At 44.6% G+C, this 20,076-nt stretch overlaps 1 protein-coding gene across 1 annotated transcript in view; it reads right to left on the reverse strand.

Annotated features, from left to right (window-relative positions):
• The window catches only part of UBE2K (ubiquitin conjugating enzyme E2 K), a 66,183-nt gene that overhangs the window by 25,912 nt on the left and 20,195 nt on the right, over positions 1–20,076 (reverse strand). The window contains exons 3-5 of the mRNA XM_073608632.1: positions 12,516–12,574; positions 4,839–4,921; positions 3,941–4,040 (exon numbers count right to left, since the gene is read on the reverse strand). Coding sequence (XP_073464733.1) covers positions 3,941–4,040; positions 4,839–4,921; positions 12,516–12,574 — 242 coding nt within the window. The remainder of the gene's footprint in view (positions 1–3,940; positions 4,041–4,838; positions 4,922–12,515; positions 12,575–20,076) is intronic.

Consider the following 20,076-nt stretch of genomic DNA (forward strand, 5'->3'; position numbering starts at 1 on the left):
CTGGCTTGTATCTATAATCAGACCTAAATACTCCAGTCTTCTTACTGGTTTTAGGAAAGACTTTTCTAAGTTGAGGATCCAACCCAGGTGTTCTAGATACCTGACCGTGGTCCTCAAGTTTCCATTCAAAGAGGCTACCGACTGGTCTATCAAGAGCAGGTCGTCTAGGTATGCTATGACAGCTATACCCTGAGCCCTTAATCTGGCCAGAGGAGGAGCCAAGATCTTTGTGAACACTCGAGGTGCAGTGGCTATCCCGAAAGGCAGAGCCACAAACTGGAAATGGCACACTCCTACCTCGAAGCGCAGAAACTTCTGATGAGCAGGAAAAATGGGCACATGCAGATATGCATCTCTGATGTCTATTGATGCCAGAAATTCTCCTCCCTGCAGGGTGGGAACTACTGTTCGAATTGATTCCATGCAGAAGGATTGAATCCTTAGGAATCGGTTCAGATCCCTTAAGTCCAAAATGGGCCTGACATCCCCATTTGGCTTTTGGACCGTAAAAAGGTTGGAATAGAAGCCCAATCCCTGGTCCTTTGCGGGAACTATCATAATGACCTCCTGCGACAAAAGTCGCTCTAACGCTAGAAGAAGCGACTGCTTCTTCTCTGGGTCTCTGGGAACATTTGATATGAGGAACCGAGGAGAAGGGAATTCCTGAAACTCCAGCTTGTACCCTAAGGTTACCGTGGAGACTACCCATCTGTCCTGGAAGTCCTCGTGCCAGAGCTCTGAGAACTGTCGCAGTCTTCCCCCCACTCGAGTGAGCGGGGGCGCCCCCTCATGCAGAGGTCTTAGTGTTTTGCCTAGTAGGCTTCTTTCCCCAGGACTTCTTTTGTCCCTGGGGTTGACTCTTGTCTCTGGACCCCGATGGAGGCGGCCGTCGAGACTGCCTGGAGGCTGAAGCCCCCGGCGCTGGGGAAAGAGTCCGTTTGAAAGAGGGACGCTTACTCTTCTTCTTGACAGGTAAGAGAGTGCTTTTCCCACAAGAGATTCTCTTGATATAGTTATCCAAGTCCTCTCCAAACAACCTTGCACCACGAAATGGAAACCCAGCCAATAGCTTCTTACATGGTGCTTCGGCTGACCAATTTTTCAACCATAGGAGTCTACGTATATGCACCAACCCCAGTGAAAGACGGGAGGTTTGCACGATAGAATCTCTAATGGCGTCAACCACAAAGCATAAGGCCGCTGGAAGGTTAGCAAACCCCTGGGCCTGCTGTTCAGGTAATACTTTGATGACCTGCTTAACATGGTCTCTTAAGTATTGACAGACTCCAATCGCTACTACTGCAGGTTGGGCCACTGATCCTGCTAAGGAGAAAACATCCTTCAATAGGGATTCCATCCTTTTATCTACAGGATCCCTGAGCATCTGAGCATTGTCTACAGGACAAGTCAGGCTATTATTTATGGAGGAAATGGCGGCATCAATAGCCGGTATTCCCCACATTTTAATAAACTTTTCTTCCATCGGATAAAGTGTTGAAAACTTTCTCGGCGGAAAAAAACGTTTGTCTGGGTGATCCCACTCAGAATAAATAAGCTTTTCAAGTAAAGTATGAACAGGAAAAGCATGTGCTGCTTGGAAAGGTTTCAGTGACCCCAAAGCAGAAGAGGATTCTTTAGCAGTTTCAGGTATGGGCAACTTAAATGTGGAGCGGACCAATCCAGTGAGGATCTGCACTAAGACTTTCTCCTCTTGGGAAGTCGCAGAGGGTCCCTCTCCACCTGAATCCTCCGAAGAGGAATCATCCATCCCATCCCGATCCTCTGAAAGGGATTCATCTCCTTTATCCCAGAGCTCCTCTGTCTGAGGGTCTTGGGGAACAGAGGAAAGCCTAGTGCGTTTTCTTCCACCGAGTGAAGACGTAATCACGGCCATTAATCTTTCCTCTAGACCATTAATGGTTGAGGAAAAAACCTCTTGTGTAATATATACAGGGGCTGAAGTGCCAGAAGCAGGTGTAGCCCCTGACCCCGATGGCTCTCCCTGGCTAGCCGTCCCTGGCCCATCTTTAGGGGGGGAGGATGCTGCCGACAGGGGGCCCTCAGAACCTGAACGAGATCCCCTAGTGTCTCTGGTTCCTGGGGTGCTTGAACCTCTTCTACCCATAGTGCAAAGCAACAAGGTGTGAGGTATACAAATGAACACTGCCCGCTGAGCGATGTAGTCTGGCTAAAAGCCTTGCTACCCAATGCTCAGTCTGGTGTTACTTCAGTAAATGCTGCCTAGGAGAATGCCTGTGTCCCACCTTACATGCGACCGTCAGCTCTGTGTCTCTCAGAAGGCTGTGTGCACCTGTACAGAGTGCCTCTAATAGCCTGCAGCTGGCCTGAGTGGGAGTCTAAGCACCTGTGCTGACGTCCCGCCCCCTCCTCTACCGCCCCCCCCCCCTCGAGTTTTGAAAAAAACGAGTGCTTCCCGCGCTGCCGACTCTCCTGTCATGCTTCCGGAGAAAGGCTGGGGATGGGGGGGGGGAGGGAGGGAGGCTGGTAACAAGATCTGCCTGAACGGCTATCTTGAGAGATGGTGGCCATTAGGCCGCAGAGCCCGGGTGGTATAACCACTTTCTAGACCCCTGTGGCCCCTCTCTAGCCTGGGGGGAACATTCAAACATGAGAAATCCCCCTTTCCACCTTACCTGTTTGCAGCCTGCTTGATACGCTGGGACATAAACAGCGATTACAACACCTGAGACAGAGTCAGCATGTGTAGGTTTGTGCTCTTGGCAGCCCCCGGTGGTCACAATAGGCATAGCATGCATTTACCTTAAAGGAGAAAAGCCACTAGAACTCAAAAATTCTGTGGAATCTCCTCTTACCTTATCCAGCCGCAGGGTGCTGTTTACACAGACCCAGACCCAATCTTCACCTCTCACGGTGGGCTCCGTTTGAAAAAACCGTCAGAGACTGGGGCCCCCATCAGTAGGGGGATCCAACAGTTCTGGGACCGTAAAGCACCTCGCCAGAAATTAGGAAGTTTAAAGCCATTTTCTGATCTGCGGGGTCCAGCTCTCTAAAAAGAGAAGCATTACGGGTAAAACCTCGTTTCTTCAGACACGAGGCCCGGGTACCATTCAATTCGGCCATGAAAAGACACTTTGAATGGATCCGGTTCGCCTGGCTTGCCCCAGTATAGGATATAGGATATTCCCTTTGGAGCTCAGCACAGGACATCTTTACACGTCCATCACCTAAGACACTGGCGTAAAAACGGAGGTATCCCTGCAGGGGGGAGGGATTATATAGGGGGTTGAATTTCCTGATAGGGTGTGCCAGTGTCCAATCACCAGTGATACCTATATAACCCATCAGTAATTACTGTGGCTCTGTGTCCCGTGATGTTCGAGAAAGAAAACGGATGTGTTCCTGGAAGGAGGAGGGGTTATATAAGGAGTGAACTTCCTTGATTGGGTATACCAGTGTCAACACCTGAAGGTGGCCCATAACCCATTGAGTAATTTACTGAAGGCTCTGTGTCCCATGATAAAGAAATTCATATGGGTACAATGTGGCATGACTGAGTAATTGTCATTCAAAGTGTGAGAGCACTGAAAGTTTAAAACTGGTTTGGTTAGGAAGGGTGTTTAAGTGCCCAGTGGTCAAGTGGTTAAACAAGGGTCTTGATCAAGAAAAGCATATTATTTATTTAGAACATTTCCCCCAACTGCTGACTCCCCCCACTCCCCAAAGTTTCATGTGTTGAAAAAAGAGCCATCATTCTGAGAGGGAAATCGAGGAGATATTGATAAAAACAGCTACAAGAGAATCAAAGCTGGGTTGGCACTAAGCTGCCACGTGCATGGAATGTACTCCAGATGCTACCTACGTATGGGTTTGAATTAAATTTACATGAAGGTGAAAGCACAGCAGTTACCCCAGATAAAGTGCCCATAAACACAACATGGGAAGACATGATGAGCCTTACCTGATTGGCAACCACTGCATCCTGTGGATCATCTGGTTCTGCTGCAGCCAGCAGAGCTTGCAATGATAACAACACTGTTCGTAACGTCATGGCTGCCGCCCTGAGAACAAGGTAAACACATTTTTTTTTTTTTAGGAGCCACAGTGTTCCACTCACTTTACGGACATTCCTCATTTATTAGAAAATCAATGTACACTTTGATGTGGATTCTGTTTACTCCGCTAGGCATTGTGTAAACCTAATTACATTGAAAATGTTATATTCTACATTTCTGATGAAAAAAAAAAAAAAAAAAAAAAAAAAAACTCTGCTTAGCCATATTAAGAACATTTTAAAAATGAAAAGCTGCATGACTATTCCTCTTCCACCTAACGTCACATCTGTCAAAGGCGTAAGTGGGCCAAGAAACAGAATGACAGCTACTCCCTCCAAAATGATCCTAAAGTGTATACGTGGGCTTAAAAATATTGTAAAACGTGTGCTTACATTCTGTAGCACCCGTCAGTCCCGAATAGCCAGGGCATACAACAAAGTAAACCATGAGCAACGTCTGTGGTCTGGCCTGCCTCCTCATGCACATTACTCTATGCCCATCCCTGTGATAGACAGAATCACTAACCAATAGTGATACCAAGGAGGAAGGGCTAGAGGCACATTAAGTTTACTGGTTTTCTGGGTTCTTGAGGCAATCTAGAGGAAAATATTATTTTAACATGTCTGATAAAAGATTAGCCTCTTTGCAATTAGGTAGAAGCCCAGATAAAATGTCATACTTGTCAGTAGAACCCATAGAAGGGCTTTGGCCAAGGCCCAAGTTTCTTTCCCTATAAGAGACTTAGTTTCAAACTTTTATCTAGACTATCAGTACACTACTCACATCAGGGAGATGTCATCTTACCACTGGTCTTTCAAAATGTCCAAACATATAGCTCCAGTTACTGAACTAATATTCGGATGCCAGATTTTTGTAATAAACCGCACCTAAAAACACAAATAAAGTTAATGACAGCATCATAGATAAAGGTCACCAAGGCACAAAGTGTACTTGTCTCTCGCGCACAACAGAGATTTGCACAGAACTAATATTCTAGGGCATTATAAAACTGGGGGACAAGGTGAAACCTAAAAAACCTATGCCTAAAGCTCAATGTTGTCTGTGGCACCTACATTTTTCAGTTATTACATATGAAAACAGAAACGAACATCTGATGTCTTGCAAATCTGTGAAAAGGCTAAATATTAGTTTCTCCTATTAAAAAAAAGTACAGGCAAAGCTCATTTGGCTGTACTTCTCCTGTGCATCACAGGAGTGCAGTACATTTGCACTCCTGTGAACCGTTTAAAGCAGGCTGAAGTACACTCTCTGCTAGCGTCACAGAAGTCGGTCCAGGCTCCAGTGAGCAAGGGGGTGCAGACGGAGTAACCAGCTGTCTGCTCAGGGAGCTGTAAGAACTGAGCGATGGGCAGTGTTCGATCACTCGGTTCTCAGTGCAGAAGCACCGGTGGACAGATGCTGCATCGCACCTGTCATTTCCTATCCATCATGGCAGCGCCTGTTAGCGGGCATCCACTCACCTGCTGCCGCCACGTTCCTCACCTTGTTGTGTCACTGCCGCATCACCAGCCGTCCTTTTAAAGTGAACAGGACTGTCGGTGAGTCAACAGCGGGTCGGAGAAGGGTCCACTGCGGGACAGAGATGACAATTGCTCTTTAAAAATTATGATTTAAAAGTCGAGTTGATTTAAATCAAGCCTTTTTTACTAGTGATTTAAATCGTGATTTTAAATCGACTTTATTTAAATCAAATCCACCCTGAAGTTCACTTTATAGGAGAAGTGTATTTTACATCAAAGTAAGCACCTAGAAGCCCGCATTAACTCCCTTATCAGAAAGCTAAATACAGCTACAAATGCAGAGTATAACAAGTCATCCCATTAGTGTTTCCTGAGATAACCCATTATACTCTATGGCCACCTCTGGTGTATGCAGTTTGTCAGCACACAGATTTCTATAAATATATTTAGCTTTGATAAGGCAGGCAATGGCTTTCAAGGTGCTATTACATAGAGTAGCTAACCTTTAACCCTTTAATTTTTTTTTTAAGCTCTGATGCCCAGACCAAGTTTAGCAGTACGAGTCAGTTAACTTGACAATAACGAATTGTTCAGTTGGACATCAGGCCTGAGAACTAGAAACACACAGAGATGAACATTCCCAGGTTTGTGAACATTGTGGGTGGACCTAAAAGGGTACATTCTATCATGAAGGGGTTCAAGCATTTCCTTTCAGCTTACTGGTGGCACTTGTGACATTTTAATAATAAAAAAAAAAAAAAAAATTATAAAGGGCTCAAGATTCCAGGCTGTATGCAGACCTGAAATACATTTAAAAATAAAATTAAAAAAATTAGGTGTTTTGACTGTTAAATAAGAAAAAAACCTGTTCAGTCAGCCTTGCGAAGCTCGGAAGGAAGCTCAGTAACACTGCATAGCCAGCTTTTGTCGCCATTTCCCCATACCAAGCCAGCTTACTGAACAACAATTTTTTTTCCAATAAAGGTGCTTTATTCAATAAAGAAAATGAATTACAGGAGAATACAGAACTGAACAATTTAGCCACCACACATCTACCCAGCGAGTGGGGAGGCCAGAAAACTGTAATGCTACATATAGTTACAGTGCCTTGAAAAAGTATTCATATCCCTTGAAATTTTCCACATTTTGTCTTGTTGCAACCAAAAACGTAAATGTATTTCATGTAATAGAGCAACACAAAGTGGCGCATATTTGTGAATTGGAAGGAAAATGATTAATGGTTTTCCAATTTTTTTACACATAAATATCTGAAAAGTGTGGCGTGCATTTGTATTCAGCCCCCTTTACTCTGATACCCCCAACTAAAAAACTAGTGGAACCAATTGCCTTCAGAAGTCACCTAATTAGTAAATAGACTCCACCTGCGTGTAATTTAATCTCATTATAAATACAGCTTTTCTGTGAAGCCCTTAGAGGTTTGTTAGAGGACCTTAGCGAGCAAACAGCATCATGAAGGCCAAGAACCACACCCGACAAGTCAGGGATAAAGTTTTGGAGAAGTATAAAGCAGGGTTAGGATATAAAAAAATATCCCAAGCTTTGAACATCTCACGGAGCACTGTTCAATCCATCATCCGAAATTGGAAAGAGTAAGGCACAACTGCAAACCTACCAAGACATGGCCATCTGCAAAGACTTGAGACTGGGGCGGATGTTCACCTTCCAGCAGGACAATGACCCTAAACATACAGTCAGAGCTACAATGAAATGGTTGAGATCAAAAAATATTCATGTGTTAGAATGGCCCAGTCAAAGTCCAGACCTAAATCCAATGGAGAATTTGTGGCAAGACTTGAAAAATGCTATTCACAAATACTCATCATACAATCTGACAGAGCTTGAGCTATCTTGCAAAGACGAATGGGCAAACATTTCACAATCTAAATATGCAAAGCTGGTAGACTCAAAAAGACTTGCAGCTGTAATTTCAGCGAAAGGTGGTTCTACAAAGTAATGGTTCAGGGGGGCTGAATACAAATGTACGCCACACTTTTCAATGTTTGTAAAAAATTTGGAAAACCATTTAACATTTTCCTTCCACTTCACAAATATGTGCCACTTTGTGTTGATCTATCACATAAAACCCCAAGAAAATGCATTTACGTTTTTGGTTGTAACATGACAAAATGTGGAAAATTTCAATGGGATGTGAATACTTTTTACAGGCACTATACATAGTTGGTAAAGTTGAATAAAGACACCAATCCATCCAGTTCTACCTGGAGGTGTGTGTGTGAGACTACTGTTTTCCATATCCCTGTACAATGTGTTCACTAACAATCAAAAATAAACTTTTATTTTTTAACTTTTCTAAACTCCCCGCTGATGCCACAAACTGTGCAAGGGAGTGTCACAACCTTACCACTCTTAACAGTTAAGAACCCCTTATCCAATTTAACCTAGGTTCACATTATTATGTGGTAAACCCAGCAATCCATGTACGTTTTCTGCACCACATTCAAATTTTACTGCCCTTGCGAGCTTCAACGAGAGTCAGTGCAATCTTAACAACAGTTCGTTTTCCCGCACTGGATCGCATGGTACTTTTGTCTTCTGGCTGCAGTGCAGTTCCAAAATTGGTGCATACACAATGCGGGTCCCAAATATGTGTTCAAAATAAATGGGCTCAAATCGCACCGACTTGCATTTGAACTGCACAGGAATATGATGCAGTTCCTATGCATTTGACATGCGGTTTGTAGTGTGAACCGAGGCTTAAGAATGAACCACTTTTCGCCCAACTTCATTGTGTGGCTGCGTATTTATTTATTTTTTTTTATACACTTAAAAAGAGTAGCTCCAGTCAATTTATTAAATGTCAGCAGCTACAAAAACGTAATATTCACAGCAGAAACGGCGTGCCACCTGCAGGTGAGAATGCCAAATCACATTATAATATATATGACACACACACGCACACACACACACACACAATCCAGCGCACAGCTGCCTCCCTAAAGCAGTAAAACTGCTATAGGGTGGTCAGCAAGTGGTTAATAAACAGCCACTCACCTGCCCCACGATCCAGCGTTGTGCTCACCTGAGCCATTCCTTCCCACGTTGATCTGTCCCCAGCATCTCAACTGTGGTCACCTAGTTGTGACAGCTTGTGGCTTCACAGCCAGGTGGCCACTGCACCTGTGCGAGCCGTGCTGCGCATGGTGAATGGTCCCCGCAGTCTTCTGGGCCCTGTGACGTGTCCCAGAAGACTGCAGGAAGGGAGGGGGAGAGGAGAAAGTCTGCTCAGATCACCTAGGGGCAGAGCCGAGCTGGGCTGTTTGTGTCTAAAGGAGCAAGCCTTCATAGCTTGGTATGGGGGCAGACACAAAAGAGGGAGAGCCAAGATCGCTGGTGGGGGACCCCAGAAAAGGAGGTCCAAGCCATTCTGTGCAAACACTGCACAGAGCAGGTGAGTATAACATGTTATTGTAATTTAAAAAATTGCTGTTACAAATGTTGAAAGATTTGAAAATGTCTTTAATATACCCTCTTAAGCGTCCCTTCTCCAGGGAGAATAGGTTTAATGTTTGTAGTTCTTCCTCATAACCGAGGTCCTCCAGCCCGCTTATTAGCTTTGCTGCCCTTCTCTGGACAATTTTCCAGTTTGACACCAGTCTGAGGATTGGTGACCAGAACTGGGCTGTATACTCAAGATGTGGCCAAACCAGAGTTTTGTAAAATGTTAGCGATTTGTAGTGTTACCTCTTGACTAAACACCCCTCTTAATGCATACCAACAGTCTGCTGGCCGTTACATGCTGCAGCTTGGCATTGCATGATATTGCTGAGTCTGCCATCTACTAGGATCCCCATTTCTTTTTCATGCCTCGATTCTCCCCTTATCTGTCAAATAGCTGCCTACCTCCGCTGTTTTCACTAGGTCTTCCCAGGAATTTGCTAATGCAGATCCAGAAAACAAGCAATCTGTTTATTCAGTGTGGCAGAAAACATACTTAGTAACAGATATTTTGAAAAAGAGAAAAGTTACCATATACAGGCGGTCCCTGCTTCACAAACAAGATAGGGTCTGTACTCTGAAGGTTTGTTCTTAAGTTGAATCCGTTTGTAAGTCGGAACAGGTAAATTTTTTAAGTGTAGCTCCAGCCAAAAAAATCTATTTTTAAGCTTTTTGAAAAGCATAGGGAAGGGTTAACACCCTTGTAACATTTGTTTTGCTGTTTTTGCCCGTTCAGAAGATTTCACCACACTTTATGACAATTGGATTTTGAAAATTTTGGGTTGTTGTGGAAACAAGGATTGGTGATACAGCCTCAGTGGAGACACCTTTTTCCCATAATACCTCTTACAGGAGAGAATTTCCCTTCCTAGGGGTAGATTTCCTCTCACTCTCTGTTGCCTCCCTCCGTTTGTAAGTTGGATGTTTGTAACTAGGGGATCGCCTGTACAGTGTGCATCTCTGCTATATATTTAATGGTTAGCAAGTTCAGGTTTGTAGCCCATTTGAAATGTTTTTTTCCCTGGAAATACTTTAAACTACCTTTCTCCTTTCACTTAAAAAGTTACTTCCTGGCTCATCCTCCAGTATTCTGTGCTGGCATAGCAAATTAACAGCCACACCCCTTGGCCCAAGTGTCCTCACACAGACTTGTACTGTCAAGAAGGGGAGGGGGCTTTTCTAACTAGCTTAAGAGCATTGGGTCTAAGACCCCTTTCACACTGGGGCGGTTTGCAGGCGGTATTGCGCTATAAATACCGCCTGCAAACCGCCCCTAAACAGCCTCCGCTGTTTGTTCAGTGTGAAAGCCCGAGGGCTTTCACACTGAAATGGTGCGCAGGCAGGACGGTGAAAAAAGTCCTGCAAACCGCTTTTTTGGAGCGGTGAAGGAGCGGTGTATTCACCGCTCCTGCCCATTGAAATCAATGGGACAGCGCGGCTATACCGCGGCAATACCGCAGCTATAGCCGCGCTGTACGAGGGATTTTAACCCTTTTTCGGCCGCCAGCGGGGGTTAAAACCGCACCGCTAGCGGCCGAATACCGCTGCAAGAACGACGGTACAGCAGCGCTAAAAATAGCGATGTTGTACCGCCGACGCCCCCACCGCCCCAGTGTGAAAGGGGCCTAACTGGGATGTCTATTCCACCGCACAGTCATATTCACAATCTCTGCATAACTACTGTAATAGAGAAGTGGAAGTAAGACTATGAAAATGAAGGTTATTTGTACCAAGTCTAACTGCTTATTTCTAGGACATCAGCTGGGCTTGGCACTAGGGTTGTCCCGATACTACTTTTTGAAGACCGAGTACAAGTACCGATACTTTTTTTCCCCCCCAAGTACTCGCCAATACCGATTACCAATATTTTTATTTTTAATGTCACGTGACAGTGTTTTTTTTTTTACAATTTTTTTTTTACAATGCTTTTTTTTTTTTTTTTTTTAAGAGGGGGAGGGGGTGGACGGTGTCTGTGTGTTTTTTTATTTAAATTTTTATTAATTTTTTTTTTATTATTTATTGCAATACTTTGTGTGTTTTTTTTTTAATCAGCCCTGTTGGGGGGCTTTGGTGAGATATCAGGGGTCTTAACAGACCCCTGATATCTTCCCCATGAGACAGAAAAAGAGACCAAGGATAGAGATTCCCCAGTCCCTTTCTCTGCAGCCTCAGCTGCACTGAAAATGAATGTAGAGAAGACAGCGGCTCCTCTCCATTCATAAACTGAGACATCGTAATCACAGGAGGTTACAATGTTTCAGTTATGTGAATGGAGAGAGTCAGCTGACTCTGTCCATGCAGAAAAGGAAGGAGGTGGACATGGAGGGGGACAGCTGAACGGAAGGGGCATGGAGGATGCGGTGACAGTCAGCGGTGATCGCGTGTGGGGGAGTTACAAGCACCGATCACCGCTGCATAGATTTCAGTAAAGCAGCTGAAAGCCGCGGGGGGAGAAGCTTGCAACTCCCCCACGCGCCGATCACTGCTGACTGTCCAGGTATCGGGTGAAGCATCGGGAGCATTTGCACGAGTACAAGTACTTGGGAAAATGCTCGGTATCGATATCGAGACAACCCTACTTAGCACAGTTTTGTAATTAAAGGGGCTGTAAAGTCAGAAGGTTTTTTTTATCTTCATGCATTCCATGCATGAAGATAAAAAAAAACCTTCTGTGTGCAGCAGCCACCCCAGCACCCCTAGAACTTATCTGAAGCCCCATCTCTCTTCCCAGCGATTTCCACCACTGCCTCGGCCGTTCTGGACTCTCCTCCTGATTGGCTGAGACACAGCAGCGGAGCCAAAGTCAGTTAGCCAATCAAGAGGGGGGGGGGCTGAACCGCAGCTCCAAGTCTGAATGGACACATGGAGCTGTGACTCGGCTCAGGTGCCCCCATAGCAAGCTGCTTGCTGTGGGGGCACACGACAGAAGGGAGGGGCCTCGGGGGACCCGATAAGAGGAGAATCCACTGCAACAGAGCAGGTAAGTATGACAGGTTTGTTATTTTTAGAGAGAAGAAAAAAGACTTTACCATCACTTTAAACTAAAGAATTTAGAGGAGCTAGCATTAAAGGGATATTGTAAGGAAGTCAGAAAGAGTCTAAAAGTGGTACCTTGTGAAGAAAAACAACTTCATACTTGACTATCCGTAGCTGGTTTGAAGTAGTTTAGCTCTTTAACAGACCTACCAATGACTGTAGGTTTTGCCAAATCAAGCCCCCCCGAAAAGTCAGTGCAGTTATTTCTTTTTACCGCTAGCCAATGCAAGACATAACAGTGCCATAAGGGTCATCGTGAGGAACCATAAAGCCCAGCAGGTGCAGAATAGGATCAGTGCTGGAAGCTCTGCTACAAATGCTGCAGAGTTTCTGCAAACCAGCCAATGAACAGGTAATTATGAAGTAGGTTTTCTTCACAGGGTACTAGTTTTGGAATTTCTCACCCCCAACAGGTCTATTTTAAGAATAATCCGATAGCGCGAGATCTTTCAGCAACTTCACAATCCATTACACATCTACTTCTTACCTTAGGGGGATTAAAGGGGTATGTTTCTGGTATTTTGATTTCTAGCTGGTATCGTCCACCTGTAAAATAAAATGTCATCCTTTTACAGATTCTTAATATAAAATATGTTGGTGCACTTATTAAAATCTTATTTTATATTGATTTGTAGCAACGGTGTCACAGCACTAATTGGTTGGTTGCAGCTCACATTTTTTTTTGGCGTTTTGTTATTTTATAGAGTTATCCACATCAGCGTTTAGTTTTCTTTTCTCACATTTTACTGATTCTTAGGTTACAAAAATCTAAAAACTCACTGTGAATCATTTTATTGGAAAATATATTTAGTGCAGTCATCTGAAGGTAATGACAAAATGGTGACCATTTACAGAGAAAAGTTTTCACCAGATAAAAAAGTCACTACATGTCTTAACAATGACAGCAGTAAAAACACTGTACCACTGGCAAAAAAAGATCATTCACAAATATTCAAAAAAAAAAAAAAAAAAAAAAAAAAAAAAAAAAAAATTAAAAAATACTTTATGGCCATCTAAAGCCAATTAGATATGGATCAAAATTCGGGTAGTGTAGCAGGAACTGGCCAAAAATGTTAATCAGTGTATGGGCTAGCTGGTGGTACACAAGTTTATCTATTGATCAACTTGTGTACAAACCAGCCTGTTGGGTTTTTTTCCTGAAGGATCAGTGCTGCCATCATTGTATTCTGTCGGTAGGGAGCCTTCAGTGGGCAGAATACAATAGCACCTCGGTAAGATTCCCCCATCCAGGATAAATGTGTGGGGTAATCTGCTATTTTTTTTCCATTCATCCAGTTGGTTGAATGAAAAATGAATCATGTATGGCCTCCCTAAAGACAAACTGTTTTTGAAACTTAAGCAGTACATCTCTGCATTACATAAACATTTCCCATGTTTCAAACATTTTAAAGAAGTCCAGCCTGAGATTTTTAGGCTGGGCTTCTCCTATGGGTCACAGAAGTGCAATTGGTTTTGCACTCCTGTGACTCGTTTTCAGCGGAGAGCAGTCTGCAGTTCGCTCTCCGCTGACGTCACTGGAATCAGTCAAGGCACCTCGTCATCCCAACTGCCAAAGTCTGGATCTGCCAGCTGCCTTGACTGATGGCAGTCTCTGCAGCTCAGCGAGCCGCTGAGACGGCCGCTTCCCGCCCCTCCACAGCTCATCGTGGAGGAAGAGCAGGAGAGATGCTGACTGACAGGCAGCATCTCTCCGCTCGGGGAGGAGTGAGAACCGAGCCATTGGCGGTGTTCGGTGGCTCGGTTCTCAGTGCAGAGATGCCGGGGGACAGCTGCAGCATCGGTCAGATGCTGCATCCACCTAGGCAAGTATGATTATATAGAATAAAAAAAAAAGCAAAACAAAACCTATACTTCTCTTTTAAACTCTGCAAATAAAATAACTGGTGGTCTACCAAAAAAGCACTTAGCTCCTAAGTCCTGTTGCGAGGCTGACAACACACAGCAATTTGTGGAGTGTTTTCAGCCCTGCCCAGTGTTTTCTTACCAAACCTCTCAGACCCCCCCACCCTTCAATTTCCACAACATAAAAGCTAATCATTCTGTAGTCCTAAGATACAGAATGGGAGGACTAATTACTCTCCTTGAGATAACACAGGAAGTGAGCACTGGACAGCTCTGAATTTATTTTTCATTTATTGAACAAAGAAAACAAAATGCTTTCAATTGTAGTATTTAAACAGACTAAAAGGGAGCAAATAAGTTGGGTTTTGCATGCATTTTAAAGCGGCCAACTAATTTTAAAGTAAGCCGGTCACAACCTGTGGCAATGCAAGCACAGCATAAAAAAATTCAAGGCAAAATTGGGCAATAAATCTAGTTTAAAGCGGAGTTCCACCCACTTTTGAGAGGTGGTCTTAAAACGCAAGACCACCTTTCCACTCCTCGTTTTTGGATAATAAAAAACAATCTTTTTTTTCTTCTAATGTACCTTTTTATGAAGTAAAGTGTACTTTTGATCCATCCGGTCTGCGGTGCAGGATGTCATATCCTTTTTGTGCGGCGTGCCCCCACTCCCCCGCTGTCTTCTGGGACCTATGTCCCAGGAGACAGCTGGCCATTCACAAAGCGCGGCACGACTCGTGCATGCGCTGTAATAAACTGGCAATAAAGCCGCAAGGCTCCACTGCTGGTTTTCCTTAGTTAGAATGCTGGCGCCTGCATTCGATCCGATGGACGGATCGGCCTCGGGGGGCCGACATTTGCTGGCTCCCTGGACAGGTAAGTGTCCTTATTAAAAGTCACAGTACAGTGTTTGTAGCTGCCGACTTAAAAAAAAAAAAAAAATGTGGGTGGAACACCGCTTTAAGTTATCTCAAACTTTCCATATAAGTGCTGAGTGTGGGTTAACCCCTCTCAAATTATACTTTCACATGAAAGGCAGCCTGGAACCAAGAGGAAGTTTCAGGAGGTGAGGCCAAGTGCACCATTACCAAAAACATTTAAGAATTGCATGATAGCTTCTGGAACAACGCACAATTTATTATTCAGGATATTTCTCATAATTTCAGTCTGAATTGCCTAAATTTGTGATGGGTTCACTTAAATTCATTTTACCACTAAAGGTCTACTCATAAAGCAGAAACACCAAACATTCTCCAGTGGAGAATCAACTCACCGTCATTTAAAAACAAATGGACCTGGAAGATTCACCTGCAGAAAGTGTCTCTGCTTAAAGCGGGGTTCCACCCAAAGTTTGAACATTATCTCTATGCATTCTCTTCCTTGCCTAGATGCTGACATGCTGTGTAAAAAAATTTAAATCGCCGTAATTACCTTTTTTTTCTAATCTTCTTAGCACTTCCTGGTTTTCCTCCCATGGGAGTAGGCGTGTTTCTAGCTTCCACAGTCCCCTGGGAGCTAGTTTCAGGCTTCCCAGCATGCATTGTGCAACAGCGTCATCACAACATCTCAGTGAATGCTGGGAGCACAGCATTCACCGCATCCAGGAAATACATGCTTGTGGGCTTCAAATGCCCACAATGAAGATGGAAACCGCCTTCAGTGAATTTTATAAGTTATTCTTTACAACGAAATCGGACACAGGTGGACTTATTACACAGAACATGTGAGTAGATAATCATGAGAACAAAAGTTTGTGAATTAACTCCAAAAAAAAAAAAAAAACGATAGATAGGTGGACCCCCGCTTTAATAAAAGCCCCCTAGCAATCCCGGTAAATTTGTGAAATCAGCACAGATTTCTTCTCTAAGCTATAAACACTAGGGTATCTCTACTACTGAGCAAGCTGACATCTCTCCAAATGCATTCACTATTACCAGCAAATAAAGGTATAGATGGTTTTTGCCATAGGCTGATTTTGTTTCAAGTGTTGTGGGCATTCCTGTATTGTCATATCTGTGAACACAGCCTGCATTACCTCGTTTTAAAACAATAATCATAATTTTAAAAAAATGTAATTATAATAAAGTCTGTTGCATGTGGATGCTTTTTACATCCAGTTCCAATAGGAATTACTTGTAGGCCATTTGCAAAAGGGGCTTTTAGGCTGCTCACTGTCCCTTGTAGTTACTGACTGGGAAATAAAAGTGAATGCATTTCTTACACAATGTCATTGACGCTACTTTAAAATCGAAACAAGATGTACCTGAGAACAGAAGTCACTGTGATGGGTCAGGAGAAGAAGGCATCAGCCGGTAAAAAAAAAAGTAAACCATCTTAAGTAGGGTAATCAGGGAATGCTGTAAAATTGGCATTTGATTACGGTTGTAAGCATATCTTTTATTTCCACAAGTAAAGATACTATATATGGGTTGTCCAAATTTAGGCTCCAGATTCTGCAGCTTAATTTTTTAAATATAGTGGGGTGTTGGTTGCCAAGTTTTTGTTGTTGTCGGCATCCTTGTAAGGGAAATTTACACACACTTCCTATCTTGCTAGGAAAGCAATGAGAGAAAAATCTCCCAAATGTGGACACAGCAAAAAAAACAGTTTGAGATTTAATCCTTTTCCACTCTAAATGAACAAAGTTTTGCCTGAAGTTTTATTTTAAACATGAGGGTTTAATAGAGGTTGCTGATTAAGGGCTCTTTCACACAGGCGTTGAAAATAGGCGGTTGGCCGTTTTTAAATGCTTCCCGAACGTCTATCAATGCCACTCAAAATTATTACAATAGGGAGAGGATGGAGGTATTCACACTGCCTTGGCAGGTCTAGACGCTTTGCAACTGCCTCCATTCACTTCTGGTGAAAGCGTCAAAAGTGATTATTTCCCATGTTAGCCTTATTAAAAAACGCACAGGGAGTTTGAGAAGTGTTGTCTGATGCAACATGAATGCCTGTACAACACATCCTAAATGCTCACTAATGCTATAGGTGTGTTAATGCACTTTTAGTCTGCTTTAAAACTGAACGCAAATGTGAAAGAGCCCTTATGCAGTGTACACACGGGCAGACTTTCCAAACGGACTTTTGACAGACTTCCGACTTTTTTTTTTTTTACGAACGGACTTGCCTACACACGACCGGACTATGGACGGACTTGCCTACACAAGACCGGACTATGGACGGACTTGCTTACACACGACTGGACTTTCCGGCGGACCTAGTTCCCGCCGGAGTTACAGCGGACTTTCCAAATGAACGGACTTGCCCACACACACACACACACACACACACACACACACACACGTCCGTTCATTTTGAATGTGACTCGGGTACGACGGGACTAGAAAAGTCAGTCAGTCAGTCAGTCAATCTCGCCGCTTTTATTGGCGAGATTGACGCCTTGCGAGCCCTGTCGCGGGGCATACCAGGCCATTGGGTCTGGTATGGACTTTAAGGGGAACTCCCTACGCCGAAAACACGGCGTGGGGTCCCCCCAAAATTCATACCAGACCCCTATCCGAGCACGCAGCCAGGCCAGTCAGGAAAGGGGGTGGGGGAGGAGCGAGCGCCCCCCCCCCCCCCCCGAACTGTACCAGGCCGCATGCCCTCAACATAGGACGGTGGGTGCTTTGGGGGAGGGGGGGGGCCGCACCCCAAAGCGCCTTGTTCCCATGTTGATGAAGACAAGGGCCTTTTTTCTCGACAACCCTGGCCGTTGGTTGTCGGGGTCAGCGGACGGGGGGGGGGGCTTATCGGAATCCGGGAGCCCCCTTTAATAAGTGCATCTTACCCCTACCCATTCACCTAGGGAAAAAAGTGTCAATAAAAAAAAAAAAAAAAAAAAAAAAAAAAACAAACACACTACACAGGTTTTTTTAAGAAGAAGACGACGCAGAAGTCCGGGCCACCGCTAGCAAAGAAGCAGCATAAGATAACGGAGGAGCCGGGAGAAGAGGCCGGAGAGCGGGAGAAGAACTGGACACAGGGAGAAGAGGCCGCAGAAAGTGGCGAAGTTGGAAGAAGACCCCCGGAGCTGTCTAATAAATTACTTAAACCTGTGTAGTGTGTTTTTTTAATAGACACTTTTTTCCCCTAGGTGAATGAGTAGGGGTACGATGTACCCCATACTCATTCACATAGGGTGGGGAGGCCGGGATCCGGGGGCCCCCTTAAAGGGGGCTCCCGGATTCCGATAAGCCCCCCGCCCGCAGACCCCGACAACCAACGGCCAGGGTTGTCGGGAAGAGGCCCTTGTCCTCATCAACATGGGGACAAGGTGCTTTGGGGTGGGGGGGCCGCAGGGTGCCCCCTCCCCCAAAGCACCCGCCCCCCCATGGTGAGGGCATGCAGCCTGGCATGGTTCAGAAGGGGGGGGCGCTCGCTCGTCCCCACCCCCTTTCCTGACCGGCCGGGCTGCGTGCTTGGATAGGGGTCTGGTATGGATTTTGGGGGGACCCCATGCCGTTTTTTTCGGCGTAGGGGCTTCCCCTTAAAATCCACACCAGACCTAAGGGACATTGTCGCCTCCCCCTCGCCACAATAGGAACATTTGTTTTTCCTATTGCAGCGAGCGCAAGATATACTACCCTGTCCTTGCGTCGTATCTGGTCCGTCGGACCAGCATACAGACGAACGGGCTTTCCGTTAGGAACTGAGTCCGGTGGAGTTACAACGTAAAGATTTGAAGCAGGTTTCAAATCTAAAGTCCGTCGGATTTGCGACCGAAACGGTCCGTTGGAAGTCCGATGCAGCCCACACACGGTCGGATTGTTCGCCGGATTCAGGTCCGTCGGACCAGTCCAGTCGGAAAGTCCACCCGTGTGTACGCTGCATTAGAGTGAGAAGCAACAGTGTGACTGCTTGCAGCCTACCTTCCTTTCACTATTCCTCTTCCCTCTGTATCCCCACCTCCCTCTTTTTTTTTTTTTTTTTGAAAATTTTGGCCTGGCATTTTCCTCAGGGGACTAAGGAAGGTCTAGTTGCCAATTCTTTCTGGGTTGGTTTTGGTGATGAGGATTATAGACCCCGATTGTTCCACAGCAAGTGTAAGGCCACTCTGACTGGGACTTTCATGTTAAGGTGCATACTTTATATGAATATGCTAGGTTTTGTTAGTCTGAGGTTAGTTTTTTTCCATAAGAATGTTAGTGTTACTTGTCGGGCCCTTTGGGGGCTTGACTCCACAGACAATTCTGTGATGGTCTGCTGATACGAACTTCAATATGTTTCACTTATTATACCGCTGTGATCATGAGGCTGGTTGGTTTCTACATGTCTGGGGAAAACTTTGTATGTTTTGCATTTTTTCAACACAAATATTATAGAAAAAAATAAATAAAAAAGGTAATGTACACCGAATAGAAGAGCACATTAAAAAAGTAAAGTGCACTGATTGAAAGAGGTACAGTAAAGTGTGACGTCACTGTTTTAAAACGTAACTAAAAACATTGCAGCTTACCACACCTTAAAAAGAGAAAAATGGCCAATGCTAGTTTGGTTATACTTCTCTTGCGAGTTATAAAACCTTATGCCGCGTACACACGACCGGACTTTCCGGCAGAAAAGGCCTGACGGAACAAATCCGTCGGAAATTCCAATCGTGTGTGGGCTTCATCGGACTTTTTCTGTCGAAAAATCTGATGGACCTTAGAAATAGAACATGTTTCAAATCTTTCCGACGGACTGGATTCCTATCGAAAAAAACGTTAGTCTGTATGCTAGTCCAACGGACCGAAAACAACGCAAGGGCAGCTATTGGCTACTGAACTTCTTTTTCTAGTCCGGTCGTAGGTCATCACGTTCGAAACAATCAGACTTTGGTGGGATCGTGTGTAGGCAAGTCCGTTTCGTCGGAACTCTGTCGAAAAGTCCTTCAGACTTCAGTCCGACGAGAAGTCCGCTTGTGTGTGCGCGGCATTACTTTTGCACTCCTGTGACCCAGGACTATAGCCGTTAATTTATGATGAACGGTAAATGTACTACAATCTGAAAATGTGTAATGACTTAAAGGGGTTGTAAAGGTAAAAATTTTTTCACCTTAATGCATTCTATGCATTAAGGTGAAAAAACTTGACAGTACCGCCGCCCCCAGCCCCCCCGTTTTACTTACCTGACGCCTCGAATCTTCGCTCCTCGTCCTCGTCAGCTTCATTGCAGCTCAGCCTGGTCGCTGATTGGCTGCA

The sequence above is a fragment of the Aquarana catesbeiana genome, linkage group LG01 (assembly GCF_042186555.1).
Source record: "Aquarana catesbeiana isolate 2022-GZ linkage group LG01, ASM4218655v1, whole genome shotgun sequence".
NCBI lineage: Eukaryota > Metazoa > Chordata > Amphibia > Anura > Ranidae > Aquarana > Aquarana catesbeiana.